General features: G+C 39.1%; 1 protein-coding gene across 3 annotated transcripts in view; it reads right to left on the bottom strand.

The window, feature by feature from the left end:
• Positions 1-3,895: 3,895 nt before the first annotated feature.
• TRIM37 (tripartite motif containing 37) overlaps positions 3,896-13,136 on the bottom strand; it is a 288,841-nt gene continuing 279,600 nt past the window's right edge. For all 3 annotated transcript variants that reach the window (XM_077482222.1, XM_077482224.1, XM_077482223.1), the window contains exon 25: positions 3,896-5,559. In XM_077482222.1, coding sequence (XP_077338348.1) covers positions 5,556-5,559 — 4 coding nt within the window. In that variant the 3' untranslated portion in view covers positions 3,896-5,555. The remainder of the gene's footprint in view (positions 5,560-13,136) is intronic.

Below are 13,136 nucleotides of genomic sequence, written 5' to 3'. Positions count from 1 at the left end.
ATTAGGCACAGTGTTGCCCAGTGTCGACTCCATGCGCCTGATTTAAATCCGATTGCTGTACTACACGTCGCAATTGCATTCACTGCACAGCAACCGGGGTTTAAATCAGGCGGTGAGGAGGCAAAATATCACATCCCCACCACCTATCAAACAGACTGAGATCACTTTTCAGAGAAGCAGCAGTGCCTGCTACACTTGTAAATCAGCCCTTCATTGCATTCGGCAGCAGCACACTTAGGGCTCATTCACACAAAGTTGGAGGGTGGTAAAAGCCTGTGGTTGAATCAGTTTTATCCCCCCCCCAGTCCATACTCCCTTTAGCTGCTGAAGGTGTACAGATGCCGCAGCAGAAATGAAACCACCTGTTGCTTTTGGTGGGTTTAACTACCTGCCAATAACGACCCATTCAAGTAAACAGGGCCACTCTGCAAGCATCCCGCAACTGCATGCTTCTGCAGGGTCCGAGGGGTTAAAGCAGGTGGTGAGAAAGCAACACAACGCTGCCTGCTTTAACACTTGCAGAGCAGCCTCAATCACTTAAATGGGTCATGCTTGGCAGGCGCTACACCCACCACCCATGATGGGGTGTATAACTCCTGCTGAAATGTGTAAACCACTGGCCACTGCAACTAAGGGGGGTGCGGTGGTTGTGTTAAAAACACATCTTAACTATGGGGTTTTACCACCTCCAAACCAAACTGAAAATGTAAATGAACCCTTACTGTCTTAAAGCGGAGGTTCACAAAAAAATTGAACCTCTGCTTTTCTGAACCCTCCCCCCTCCAGTGTCACATTTGGCACCCTTCAGGGGTGAGGGGAGTGCAGATACCTGTTGAAGACAGGTATTTGCACCCACTTCTGAGCATAGACTCCCAACGGGAGTCTATGCCTCTTCCTGTCCCATCTGCTGGGACAAACATGGGCCCCCGGAGACACAGCATGTATCATTCGGATTGCGCTGCACAACTCGCGCATGGGCAGTAGGGAACCGGGACATGAAGCCGCTTAATTTCCTGAATCCCTGAAACCCAAAAAGGCAGCGGCAGCATGCGAGGACCGAGGGACGGTCGGCCTCGGATGCTGACATCGCTGGACGCTGGGACAGCTAAGTGTCCTTATTTTAAAAGAAAAAAAAAAAAGTTGCTTTCACACTGATGCGCTGCGTTTTATCTGCACCACTGGTGCAGCGCAGTGCATCTGTGACTTTCCTGGTTTAGCTGCGCTTTGTCATAGACGTCCGTTATATCCTGCACTTTCTGAAAGCACACCAAAACTCCTGCATTCAGCAGATTTGGTGTGCTTTCAGGAAGTACACCAAACCCACAGGATAGAATAGAAATCTTTGGCTAAGCACAGCAAACCCGCAGGAAAGCTGCAGGTGCACTGCATCCACGGTGTGTGGATAAACAGTGTGAAAGCAGCCTTACTATAATGCCCAGTGTATTGCTTCACATTGCCAAAAGCTTATGCGGCTTGTGCTCTCTATTACAGCTCCAACTTTACAAGTAGTCCCCCTAAATTGTACTCTGATGCTCTGGGATGGTGGGTCAGCAAGCCCAGATCATGATCTACCAGTCACCTGGCCGTGATCTACAGGTAGATTGTGACCTATGGGTTGTTGATCCCCGATCTACAGATTTCACATACAAATACGTATAACAGCAAAAAAAGTTAAATACAATTGTTCACATGTTTAGTTTTATTAACAAAAAGTGCAACAGTTAAATGAACATTCAAAATAAAATGTAAACCAGCTATAAAATGAGAATTCACACTTAAAAGGACAGTGACCATGACAATACAAATTTAAATACATATATCTCATATATAGCCTGTACTTGTACCAACTGTTCAGGCGACAGTAACAATACAACCAGCAGCAACAAGTTTGGCAATTTCAATGTTCAGGTATAATGGTCAAGGAAAGCTGCAACTATCCTTGAATTTTGTTACAAAAGTAAATGAAAAAGGAGCTACTGAATATATTACCAGTTAAATCATTTTTACATTTCAAACAAGACAACTAATTTTTTTACTATATGATGGTACAGAATGGAACCACCTCAAAAAGTTCAATATAGCAATGACAAGAAAGTGATACAATATAAAATATGCCACCACATGTGTAGGATATTTACCGATGCTTTGTCTTAGTTATATAAAGCCCCCTAACATTAAAGAAGCAAAATGAACTAGTAATTTAGACGGCCATTTTCTAGTCAATGAGCAAGGCGAATATGGTCTTAAGGAGGAAAGCATTCAATGCACTAACACGGTGAGCTATATAATAGGACGTGTTCTGTAAGTATGAGATCACCAGTGCCTAAGCCCTGCAACCAGATACAGTATATGGTATTGGCTATACACCAGTGTTTAAGATCACATGCTGGCTACTTCCACAGAAGAGCAAATATGGTGAGGTATTTATGGAGTTCAACAAAGCTGTAGGCAGGTGGCCAATGAGAATATTTCAGCATCTACACAATACCAGTGAATTAATATCAGAGAGGCCTAAGCCTGTAAAAACATTAACATGTCAAAAAAAAAAATGCTTCTGCGGAGATGCAAAGTGCATTAAAAATTCAGTCTGTGAAAGTTTAATAAATATTATTTTGGGATGTCCAATGATGTGTAGTGTTACAACTGTTAATGATCATATTTGTAATAATACAGGTCAAGTTACAAGGATGTACAGTAACCCACAGCTACAAAATCAAAACGGTTTCCTTGGTCTGACCATACTAATCTTTCCTAAACTTATATCCAATGATTGTGTAGGTAACTGTACATTGTTCTTTGCAAAAGGATGGTAAGTATAAGCCATTGAGTAGAACACGGCTGGGTTGTATGGTATGAAGTCTTCATTGATACACTTTCTTCCTTTACTAAAATACATCAACACACATTCTAAAATCTGGACACCCTAATTGACCTCAAATCACACATGAAGGCTCCAAACAATATAACTGAAAAAAAAAAAAAAAAACATCTTGACTTTGTAGCATCACAATATTACTCCTGGTCAAAACATTTAAATCTGTAGCACAGAAATACAATTGTATTACACTTTAAGTGTTGTATTTAAAATGTGATTTGATAACTGTATTCCTAGAATGAGCGCAAGTCTACCAACATCAGCTTGCATGCATCAGTCACAAGCACCAGGTATTATTGCAGTCTGCTCTACCCTACAGAGTATACTAAAGTGAAAATCTGTGAGCTTCATAACAAACCACAGTAGAAGAGGACTGAAACATGATCGGTGTCATATGTGCCACGAGAACAGCTTTTATCTATCAGTTTGGTAGTGAAGGTAAAACAAAAAAATCTGATTTGTTGAGACTTGTAGATATTCATGGCTCACTCTTGCATCTCAATTTCAACATTTAAAAATGTACACGTATGCATGTATAATAATGCATTTCCAGGCATTGCAAATGTACTCATCATTTCTCAGTATTAAACCATTTAGAGAAAAACCTCAGTTTGAAAAAGGATTAACAAAGCCTAGGAAGGTTTAAGAAAGAATATTCTTTGTTGGGTTATTGCTGATATCAATCTTTTAGCACCTCTCTAGCACTGTTATGTGTACTGAAAGGGCTTTTATATCATTTAATTTTAACAGATAGAAGCATTTTATTATTGCCTTTAGGATGCCTTGAGACACTTTTAATAAATACTCACATATTTTGCACAATACAGACACGTGTAAAAAGTAGTCATGCCAATAAAATAGGAAATCTGAGCTCTGTTGTGATTAATTCAGTGCAGTAAAAGGAATATACATATAGTAATGTCCTTTGGTAGCAAATGCTACATACAGGTAAAACAAAAATGAACAGCATGTAATAATATATATATATATATATATATATATATATATATATATATATACATACACACACACACACACACACACACACATACATATACACACACACAAAGGTTCTGTCACTAGGTTAAAGCGATTCTATAAAAAGAAAAAAAAAAATGCTGCGATATCTACCTGCTCTGTGCAATGGTTTCACAGAGCAGCCCCAACCCACCTTTGCTGGGGTTACCTGCCGGTGATCCTGGCTTCCGGGGGTACTCCCATGGGCTTGCTTCCAAGCCCTCTGCTGCTGCTATAAATCTGCTCTGTGAGGAGGGAGAGAGCTGCAGAGGTCGTGCACAGCACTGGATCAAGATCGGATTCAGGTAAATATAAGGGGGGCTGGGGGAAGGACATTGGTGTGACCTTGGACACAGAAGTTTCCAAGGCTTTGGAACCACTTTAAGACACTGGAGATAGGGGTACCATGTAAATAAATATTACTGATACTTACCTGTTACTTGGGTGACCACTCCAACCTCTGCTCTGTTCTTGCGCTATGGCCCCCACCCACTGTCCCAACACTTCTGGTGTGCATTGGATAGCTTGTGTCTGACCACCTGCAATGTCATTACTTTGTCCTGTAGTGATTTCAAGAGAAACCACAGCTCCTAGAGGGGCTCATACTACCCAATAAACAACGAAATGTTGGATGGCAATAGCGGTTGCTGTAGCTCTTAGACTAATGAATGAAGTAGCTGTCCACTGGAAAAGTAAACACCAGTATTTTTTTTTATAGGTGCCTCCATCTTATATTGAATTGCTAGGGGGTCTTGAGAAAAATGGAGCAGCCACATATATCAACCAGATATCAGGGAAGAATGCGTGAAGCCTGACTTGTGACTACAAATTCCTAACTCATTTAGAGCCATTGTCCAGCTCATTCTGAGTAACATAGCAGCTTGTATGACCTGCTGTGAGCTCCACGTGACTGATTATTGTCTGGAACTGGTAAATACCTATTACAATGTAAGGTGATGGCATAGATATTGATGTGCTGAATCAACTATATGTTCCTCACATGTCATTGGGACTCCATTGACAGGATATCTGATTTTTTTACTCATATTATGAACATTGCCAGAGGCCTCTCAAAAATATATATATTTTTTTTAATCTTATTTACTTCACAAAAGTAAAAGCATGAAAATAGAAAGAGACCAAGATAGTGGTAATTGTAGAGTTGGAAACTGTGGTGAAAGATCTGGTTAGTGTAGTCCATTACTTTTAAACCATTGGGAGGGTCAAATCATCAACTTCCAGCTAGAACTATGGTCCTTTAGGGTTGTACAAACGTTTATTGGTTGACCATGGATCAGCATACCATGTGTAGAGCCATAAAGGGAATTCATTGCCCCTTTTTATTTCAGGCTGATGAAGAGGGATACTCTTTCTTTTGCAGATGTACATCATTTATTTTCCCTTTTTCTGCACTGTGCTAATTACAAGAGATTTTTATTTATTCATTCATATTTACTGCATGTTTAGGATGAAAGGGGTTATTCAGGTGCTTCTTTGATGTGATTTATGAAGGCCTCATGTGTAGCGTTGCTTGTCATACTGTTGTAGGCAATTTAAATAAGTTACAGTGAATATGCATCCTACATAGGAGATATCTTTTAAGTAGTCTAGTGTTCAGTCTGAAGTCCTCAGTGAGCATGAAGCATTAGGTCCATCCACCAAATTACCTGGGCCAAAAAGAAAAGAAACACCAATGAATATCATCATAAAAGCAGATGACTTCAGCTCAAATCCATGCAAAAACACCATGACCATTTTCTTACTAAATGCTGATCCTACTCATTACCAGTGTATCATGCCTGTCAGCTCAGATTTACGTCCTTCCTGCAAAGGGGACAAGGAAGGCTCATAAGCTGAACAGCGGTGCCTGCCAATACTCTTCTTCATTGTTTTTCTAGCACTATAAAGAATGGCAGGTCTCCAGGGAAATTCCTCGGCTGGCTTAAATACTCATAAATCTATGTCTAAATAGGTTAACCTTCCAGTATGAGCCATCATATGCAATGTATGGATTCCTCACCAATATTAGGCAAAAATAATAATTAGTATTGTTGATAAAATTACTTTACCTTTGACAAAGCTTATATTAAACAATTTGATTATGAAAAGGATTCAGAAATCCAGAGTTTTTCAGATTAAGTAGTGATGTTTAATTGTTCAGAAAATTATTACTGGATTTTAAGTTACTCCTAAAGACGTGCATATAGCAAGTATTTGCTTATTTCCAATCATTCTGCCAATGCTTACAGGATAAGTAGGGTAGGGTTAAAATGTCTATTACTATTTTAGCCATTTGTAGGTCACTGGGGAGATTTACCTTTACTTCCCATCCTATAAACACAACAGTAAGTGGAGAAATCTTCTATCACTGGAACAAGTATCCCCATTGGAAGATTTCCCCTCTAATCCTGTTCTGATGACAACTGGTCATCAGGGTGGCTCTCTAACTAGGACACAGGCATAAATACAAACATAATTTCACACACAAAAGCATTTGGGCATTAGATACACTTTACATCTTGAAATTGCACTACATGCATACACGTCAATAAAAGTTTTGTGGTCAATTACTGCCACACACAAAGCAGTCAGTCACTTAAAACTTGACTGATTTGTTTTTCTTTATTGTGTGCATGTCTACATCACTGAATGTATTCAATATTCCAAGGAACAACATGTCAAGTGCAGTAATCCACAACCACCAGTAACAATACAAAATAAATAAATAAATAAAAGACTAACTTGTATTCAACCCTTTGGGAGGCCAGGAATATGTAGCAAAGTTTAAAACGGTTTAACTGCAACTAACATGAAAAAGTAAAACAGGCGCGTATTGCACGAGATGCCTTTATTTTATTTTTTCCCCACTAAGTTTTTTTTTGGGGGGGGGGGGGGGGGGTTGTTTGAGGACAAGTTTCCAAGTGATGGCCATTTATTCACACCCTTCTACACAACACTAGGGCAGTCCATAAATGATTTTCTTTCTTTCTTTCCTTCCTTCCACCACAAGTGGCTGCAGCCACTGGATTGTGTGCGATACCCCCGTTTTCTGGTCTGAACAACATACGGACCTGGCAGTGAAAGGGTTAAATACCTTTACAGGTTACCAGTTTAGAGTTCTACAGAATGTATGCTGCTAGAACTATTGCTCTTGCTCTGACGTTCACTGTTTACATGTGTGTCTGAGTAATTTGCGAGTACGCACAGGGGGTGCTTTAAAAAAAAAAAAAAAATTATTATTATTTTATACAAAAGTTTATTTTTTACACTTTTTTTATTTTATTTTTTGGACGAACTTTATTGCTATTACAAGGAATGAACAACATCTCTTGCGACAGCATGGGCCGTGACACGTCCCTTTATGGAGAGACCTTTGTATACTATAATACTCACCAATTTACTAATTTCATTAAACAGCATATATAAATTATATACATTTGTATGCACGAGGTTCTTATTAAATTTGGGATTCATCCATTTGTTTTCTTCTAACTCAGCAGAAGGATGGAATAAAGAATAAAACATTGTAAACTAATTTCCAACAGCATCAGTTCACAAATGACACATTTTTACATCTAAACATTTAGTTAATAAATTGGTCACATTGGTGATATATTAACCTCCATTTCTTATGTATTGTTCTTTAATCCCAGGAGTCTTTCCCCACTTTTGATATATTTATCAGAAGCCCCCCTTACAGAAACTTTCCAACAATGTCAGCCAGAAGACTGCAAACATTTTTAGAAGCAAAAATCCATGATTTTTTAAATGAACTTCTACATAAAAAACTACTATGAAAGTCAAAATAAAACATGCAGTTAGTTCAGCCAACATGCAATAAAACCTTTAGGCCGTGCATATAGGACTTCAGCTTGTATAGGAGTACAGTAAGCATTTACAAATGCATCAAACAGCAGTCTGGAAGCCTTTGAAGTACCCATCAACTCTAATTTGGGAAGGTTAAATACAGATCTTCATGGGAGAGCTGGATGTCACTTTACGCAAGCAGCTAGCAGGTTATGGTAAACGTAAGCGCAGCCTTAAAACCTACTGACACTCAATATAATGAGTATAATATAATAAGTATTCTATTGGGATGTGTATTTAACATTCCCAAATTTGAAGCTGAAGTTTGCTTTAGCCACTTGACCTCAGAAAGGTTTTACCCCCTTTATGACCAGACCATGTTTTGCTATTTAGCACTGCGCTACTTTAATGGCAATTGCGCTGTCATTCAACACTATTTGCAAATTAAATTTATATACTTTATTCACACAAACATAGCTTTCTTTTGGTGGTATTTGACCACCACTGGAATTTTTATTTTTTAACCACTTCAGCCCCAGAAGGATTTGCCCCCTTAATGACCAGGCCATTTTTTGCAATACAGCACTGTGTTATTTTAGCTGACAATTGCACGATCGTGCAACGCTGTACCCAAATAAAATTGATGTCCTTTTTTTCCCCCACAAATAGAGTTTTCGTTGGTGGTATTTGATCACCTCTGCGGTTTTTGTTTTTTGCGCTAAAAACAAAGACAGATAATTTTGAAAAAAATACATTTTTATTTTCTTCTATAAAACACACCCAATATTTTTTTTTTCCTTAATCTAATTTCTTTATCAATTTACGCCAATTTGTATCCTGCTACATATATTTTTGGTAAAAAAAAAAACCCAAAACCCAAAAATTGGTTTGGCAAAAGTTATAGTGTCTACAAAATAGAGGATATATTTATGGCATTTTTATTTTTAATTCATTTTTTACTAGTAATGGCAGGGATCAGCGATTTTTAGCTGGACTGCGACATTACGGCAGACAGCTTGGATACCTGACATTTTTGGGAACCAGTGACATTATTACAGTGATCAGTGCTAAAAATATGCACCAACGTTGTACTAATGCAATGGCAGGGAATGGGTTAACATAAGGAACAATCAAGGGGTCAACTGTGTTCCCTCAGTGTGTTTCTAAATGTGTGGGGGGGGGGACCAGGCTGTTTGGAAAACCACACAGATCAGTCTTCCTGCAAAGAAGACAGGATCTCTCTGCGATCTTGTCAGAATGAAGATCTGCCTCGTTTACTAGGGAGGGGGGCATTGCCAGAATGGCTGATTGGATCCCCCGTGTGCGCCCACAGATTGGCGTGTACAGCTATAGCGATTCATGCAGTCAAGCCAACCTGCCGCAGTACAACTGTACAAACGGTTAATATATAAAACAAAAGGAAAAAAAAAACAGCAATTATTTCTACATTCTATGATAAAACCTGTTCTCAAAAAAAAAAAAAAAATACGCATTTTGGTGTTAAGTTAGGCCAAAATGTATTCTGCTACATGACTTTGGTTAAAAAAAAAAAAATCCCAATAACTGTATATTAATTGGTTTGTGTGAAATGCATAGCAGCTACAGTACAAACTATGATATATCATAATATATACACATATGATATATATATATATATATATATATATATATATATATAAAAATATATAATCACACACTGAAATCTATGCAGCTATGATGCTATACTGATAATTGCCATGATCAGTGACTTATAGTGGTACTGCGATAGCACCAGTTTGCCTGGCACACTAACAGACCCTCTCTGGGAGGTAGACTAACTGGCATCAATAGTGACACTAATATAGTAATCAGATATAATACTGTACATGGTCACTGTACCAACGACACTGGCTGGGAAGGGGTTAACATCAAGGAGGTTAACTGTGTGTACTATGTGCTGCTTCTACTAAGAGATCTGGCTGTTTATTCTCCATGAGAGGCAACAGCCAGATCACTGCTCTGTGTACAGAATCCTGTGTGTTTGTAAAAACAGGACTCTCTGCTGTGATTGGGCACAGCCCATCAGCGGGTCTTAGCTCTTAGCCATAAATCATTGGCTGAAAAAAAATCAGGCTGTGTCCAACCACAGCCCAGCTCATCCGGCATGGGAGCACCTAGACCTGGAAGCAAGCAAACATTAATTTATGTTTCTGAGTCTGCAGCTGCTGTTAATCACAGTAACTCTACTATGACAGAGCAGCAAGAGATTAAAGTCTTCATCAAAGCTGCCTGAAGCAGACTAAATGCCGTGCACATCGTTTTTAAGAACCTGCTGTACACATTTCTCTTTTACATGCTGAAAGCAATATGTACAGTGGATATAAAAAGTCTACACATCCGTTATAATGTCAGGTTTCTGTGATGTAAAAAAATGAGACAAAGATAAATCATTTCAGAACTTTTTCCACCTTTAGACCCCTTTCACACCGGAGGCGTTTTTCAGGCGCTTTAGCGCTAGAAATAACACCTGAATAATGCCTCATCTGCAATCCCAGTGTGAAAGCCCAAGTTCTTTTACACTGGGGCGTGGCGCTAGCAGTATATAAAAAAAAAAGCCCTGCAAGCAGCTTCTTTGAGGCGCTTTAGGAGCAGTGTATACACTGCTCCTTAAGTGCCTCTCTCCATTGAAATCAATGGACAGTGCCGCCAAAGCGCCTACAAAGCGCAGTGGCAGCAGCTATTTTAACCCTTTATTCGGTTGCTAGCGGCCGAAAAGAGTCTCTAAAACGGCGATAAAACTATCGGCGCTTTACCGTCGATGCCCTCATGCTGTCAGTGTGGAAGGGCTCTAAACGTGACAGATAAAACTGTACAAGGCAGTTGAGAAACAAACAGAAATATTTTAGGTGGAGGGAAATAAAAAATTAGAAACTAAAATGATATGATGTGCACACCCAAACTAATACATTGATGAGGCACTTCTTGATTTTATTACAGCACTCAATCTTTTGGGTGCGAGTCTATCAGCATGGCACATCTTGACTTGGCAATATTTGCCCACTCTGTTGCAAAAACAGTCCAATTCTGTCAGATTGTGAGGGCTTCTCCTGTGCACAGATCACCTCACAGATTTTCAGCTGGATTCAGGTCTGGGCCATTCCAAAATTTTTATCTTCTTCTGGTGAAGTAATGTTCACCTCTGTTGATTTGGATGTATGCTTTGGGTCGTTGTCATGCTAAAAGATGATGTTCCTCTTCATGTTCAGCTTTCTAGCAGAAGCCTGAAGGTTTTGTGCCAATATTGACTGGTATTTGGAACGGTTCATAATTCCCTCTACCTTGACTAAGTCCCCTGTTCCAGCTGAAGAAAAACAGCCCCAAAGCATGAAGTTGCTGCCACCACCCATGCTTTACTGTGGGTATGGTATTCTTTTGGTCATGTGTAGTGTTTTTGTGCTAAACATATCTTTTGGAATTATGGCCAAAAAAGTTCAACCTTGGTTTCATCAAACCGTGACACATTTTCCCACATGCTTTTGGGAGACTTCAGATGTTTTTGCAAAATTTATGAATATTTTTCTTGGTAAGAAAAGGCTTGCGTCTGGCCACCCCATAACCCAGACATCTGAAGAATACATGAGATTGTTGTCACATGCAAAACACAGCCAGTACTTGCCAGATATTCCTTCAGCTCCTTTAATGTTGCTGTAGGGCTCTTGGCAGCCTCCCAGACCAGTTTTCTTCTCGTCTTTTCATCAATTTTGGAAGGACGTCCAGTTCTTGGTAATGTCCCTATTGTGCCTTTGACTGTCTTTACTGTGTTCCATGGCATATCTAATGCCTTGGAAATTCTTTTGTACCCTTCTCCTGACTGATACCTTTTAATAATGAGATCCCTCTGATGTTTTGGAAGCTCTCTGCGGACCATGGCTATATTTGAGGTTAATCGGAGGCACTTTAAATGATGATAGGTGCGTGCTGACTCCTATTTAACATGACTTGGAATGTGATTGCTTAAATCTGAACACAGCTACATCCCCAGTTATAAGAGGGTGTGCACACTTATGCAACCACATTATTTTATTTTTACTTCCCTCCACCTAAAGGATTTCTGTCTGTTGTGCAACTGAGTTGTACAGTTTATAGGTCACATTAAAAGGTGGAAAAAGTTCTGAAATTTTTTATCTGTCTCATTTTACAACATCACAGAAACCAGACATTCTAACTGGGGTGTGTATACCTTTTATATTCACTGTACATGATCTTACTGAAAATGAAGGCAAAAAATGAAATACAGTAACTGCGTTCATACTACCATAAACCACGCAAAACTTCATTTAAAACAGAACCTGATAGTTCAAAAGCCACAGAAGTGCACCAAGAACGTGTATGTAATAACAAAAATTCATATTTAGCTTTGGATAGAACAGGGAAAAGGTAAGATCCGGGCAAGTTTTTTTCCATTGGTGTCAGTGTCCATTGGGGGAGAAATCCCTAACTTCCAGAGACACAACGGGAAGTAAGAGGAAATCTTTGCAAAGCGAGGGAAATCTTGCCTTAAAATAGTTGTCACCTAAATGTCCCCATTGTCAGAATTCTCCTCACCTCCTGTGTCCTGTCATGACAGCAACATGGAATCGGACACTGCTAACCCCTCCCCTAACAGATACTAGTTTCTGACTGTTATACTAAACTGTTAGCTGCTCCCATTCAAAATAAATGGCTGCCTTAACACAATGCACAAAAAAAAACCCAATGTGCAATGATGAACTGCAACAGACCACAAGGGTCTGAAGAAGTTCTTCCTAAATCAAAACAAACATGCAGATAGTCATCGATCAATTTCTCCATCTGCACGAATTACGTAAAAGTACTGAAATCAGCATAACAGTCTGGCAACTATTTTTTTTTTTTTCAGACGCACAACAGCATTGGCAGTCCTTGTTCCACTCACACAATAGGCCTGCAAATGCAACTATTTCATCATAGCTGCTTTTTTTTTTTTTTTTTGATGGTGCCATTTTTTTTCCAGATGTGTTTTAGAACATACAATTTGTTTGTGTCTTTCTACATAATTGCCAACTCTAGACAGTTTATTTTTTCCATGATAGTTTTTCTTGACAGACACACTTGCAAAGTATTTACCCCCCTAAATGGCCAACAAAAACCTATAATCCTAATGCCTCTTTGTTTTACTTACGGTCACCTGACTGGTTCCTGCCCAATAGTCATCTACTCTAAAATCCCCACCATGTTCTCAGTTATAATTTGAATGCCTGAATAATGCGATTAACTTACAAGTCTTTTAGTTGATAGTGTGCCCCTCCTCATGTTACTGTTTGGGCTGGAGAAATGTTGCTTGTCACATCAATGTACAAGATATTTTATCACAGTTTACTAAAGGCAAAAAAATACATTAAAAAAAAATAACAAACATGTTATACTTGCCTCCACTGTG

The sequence above is a fragment of the Lithobates pipiens genome, unplaced genomic scaffold (assembly GCF_037356315.1).
Source record: "Lithobates pipiens isolate NorthernLeopardFrog02 unplaced genomic scaffold, aLitPip1_a1.2 Scaffold_16, whole genome shotgun sequence".
NCBI lineage: Eukaryota > Metazoa > Chordata > Amphibia > Anura > Ranidae > Lithobates > Lithobates pipiens.
Note: the sequence above shows the minus strand (reverse complement) of the source record. Positions and strands in the feature narration are given on the sequence as shown.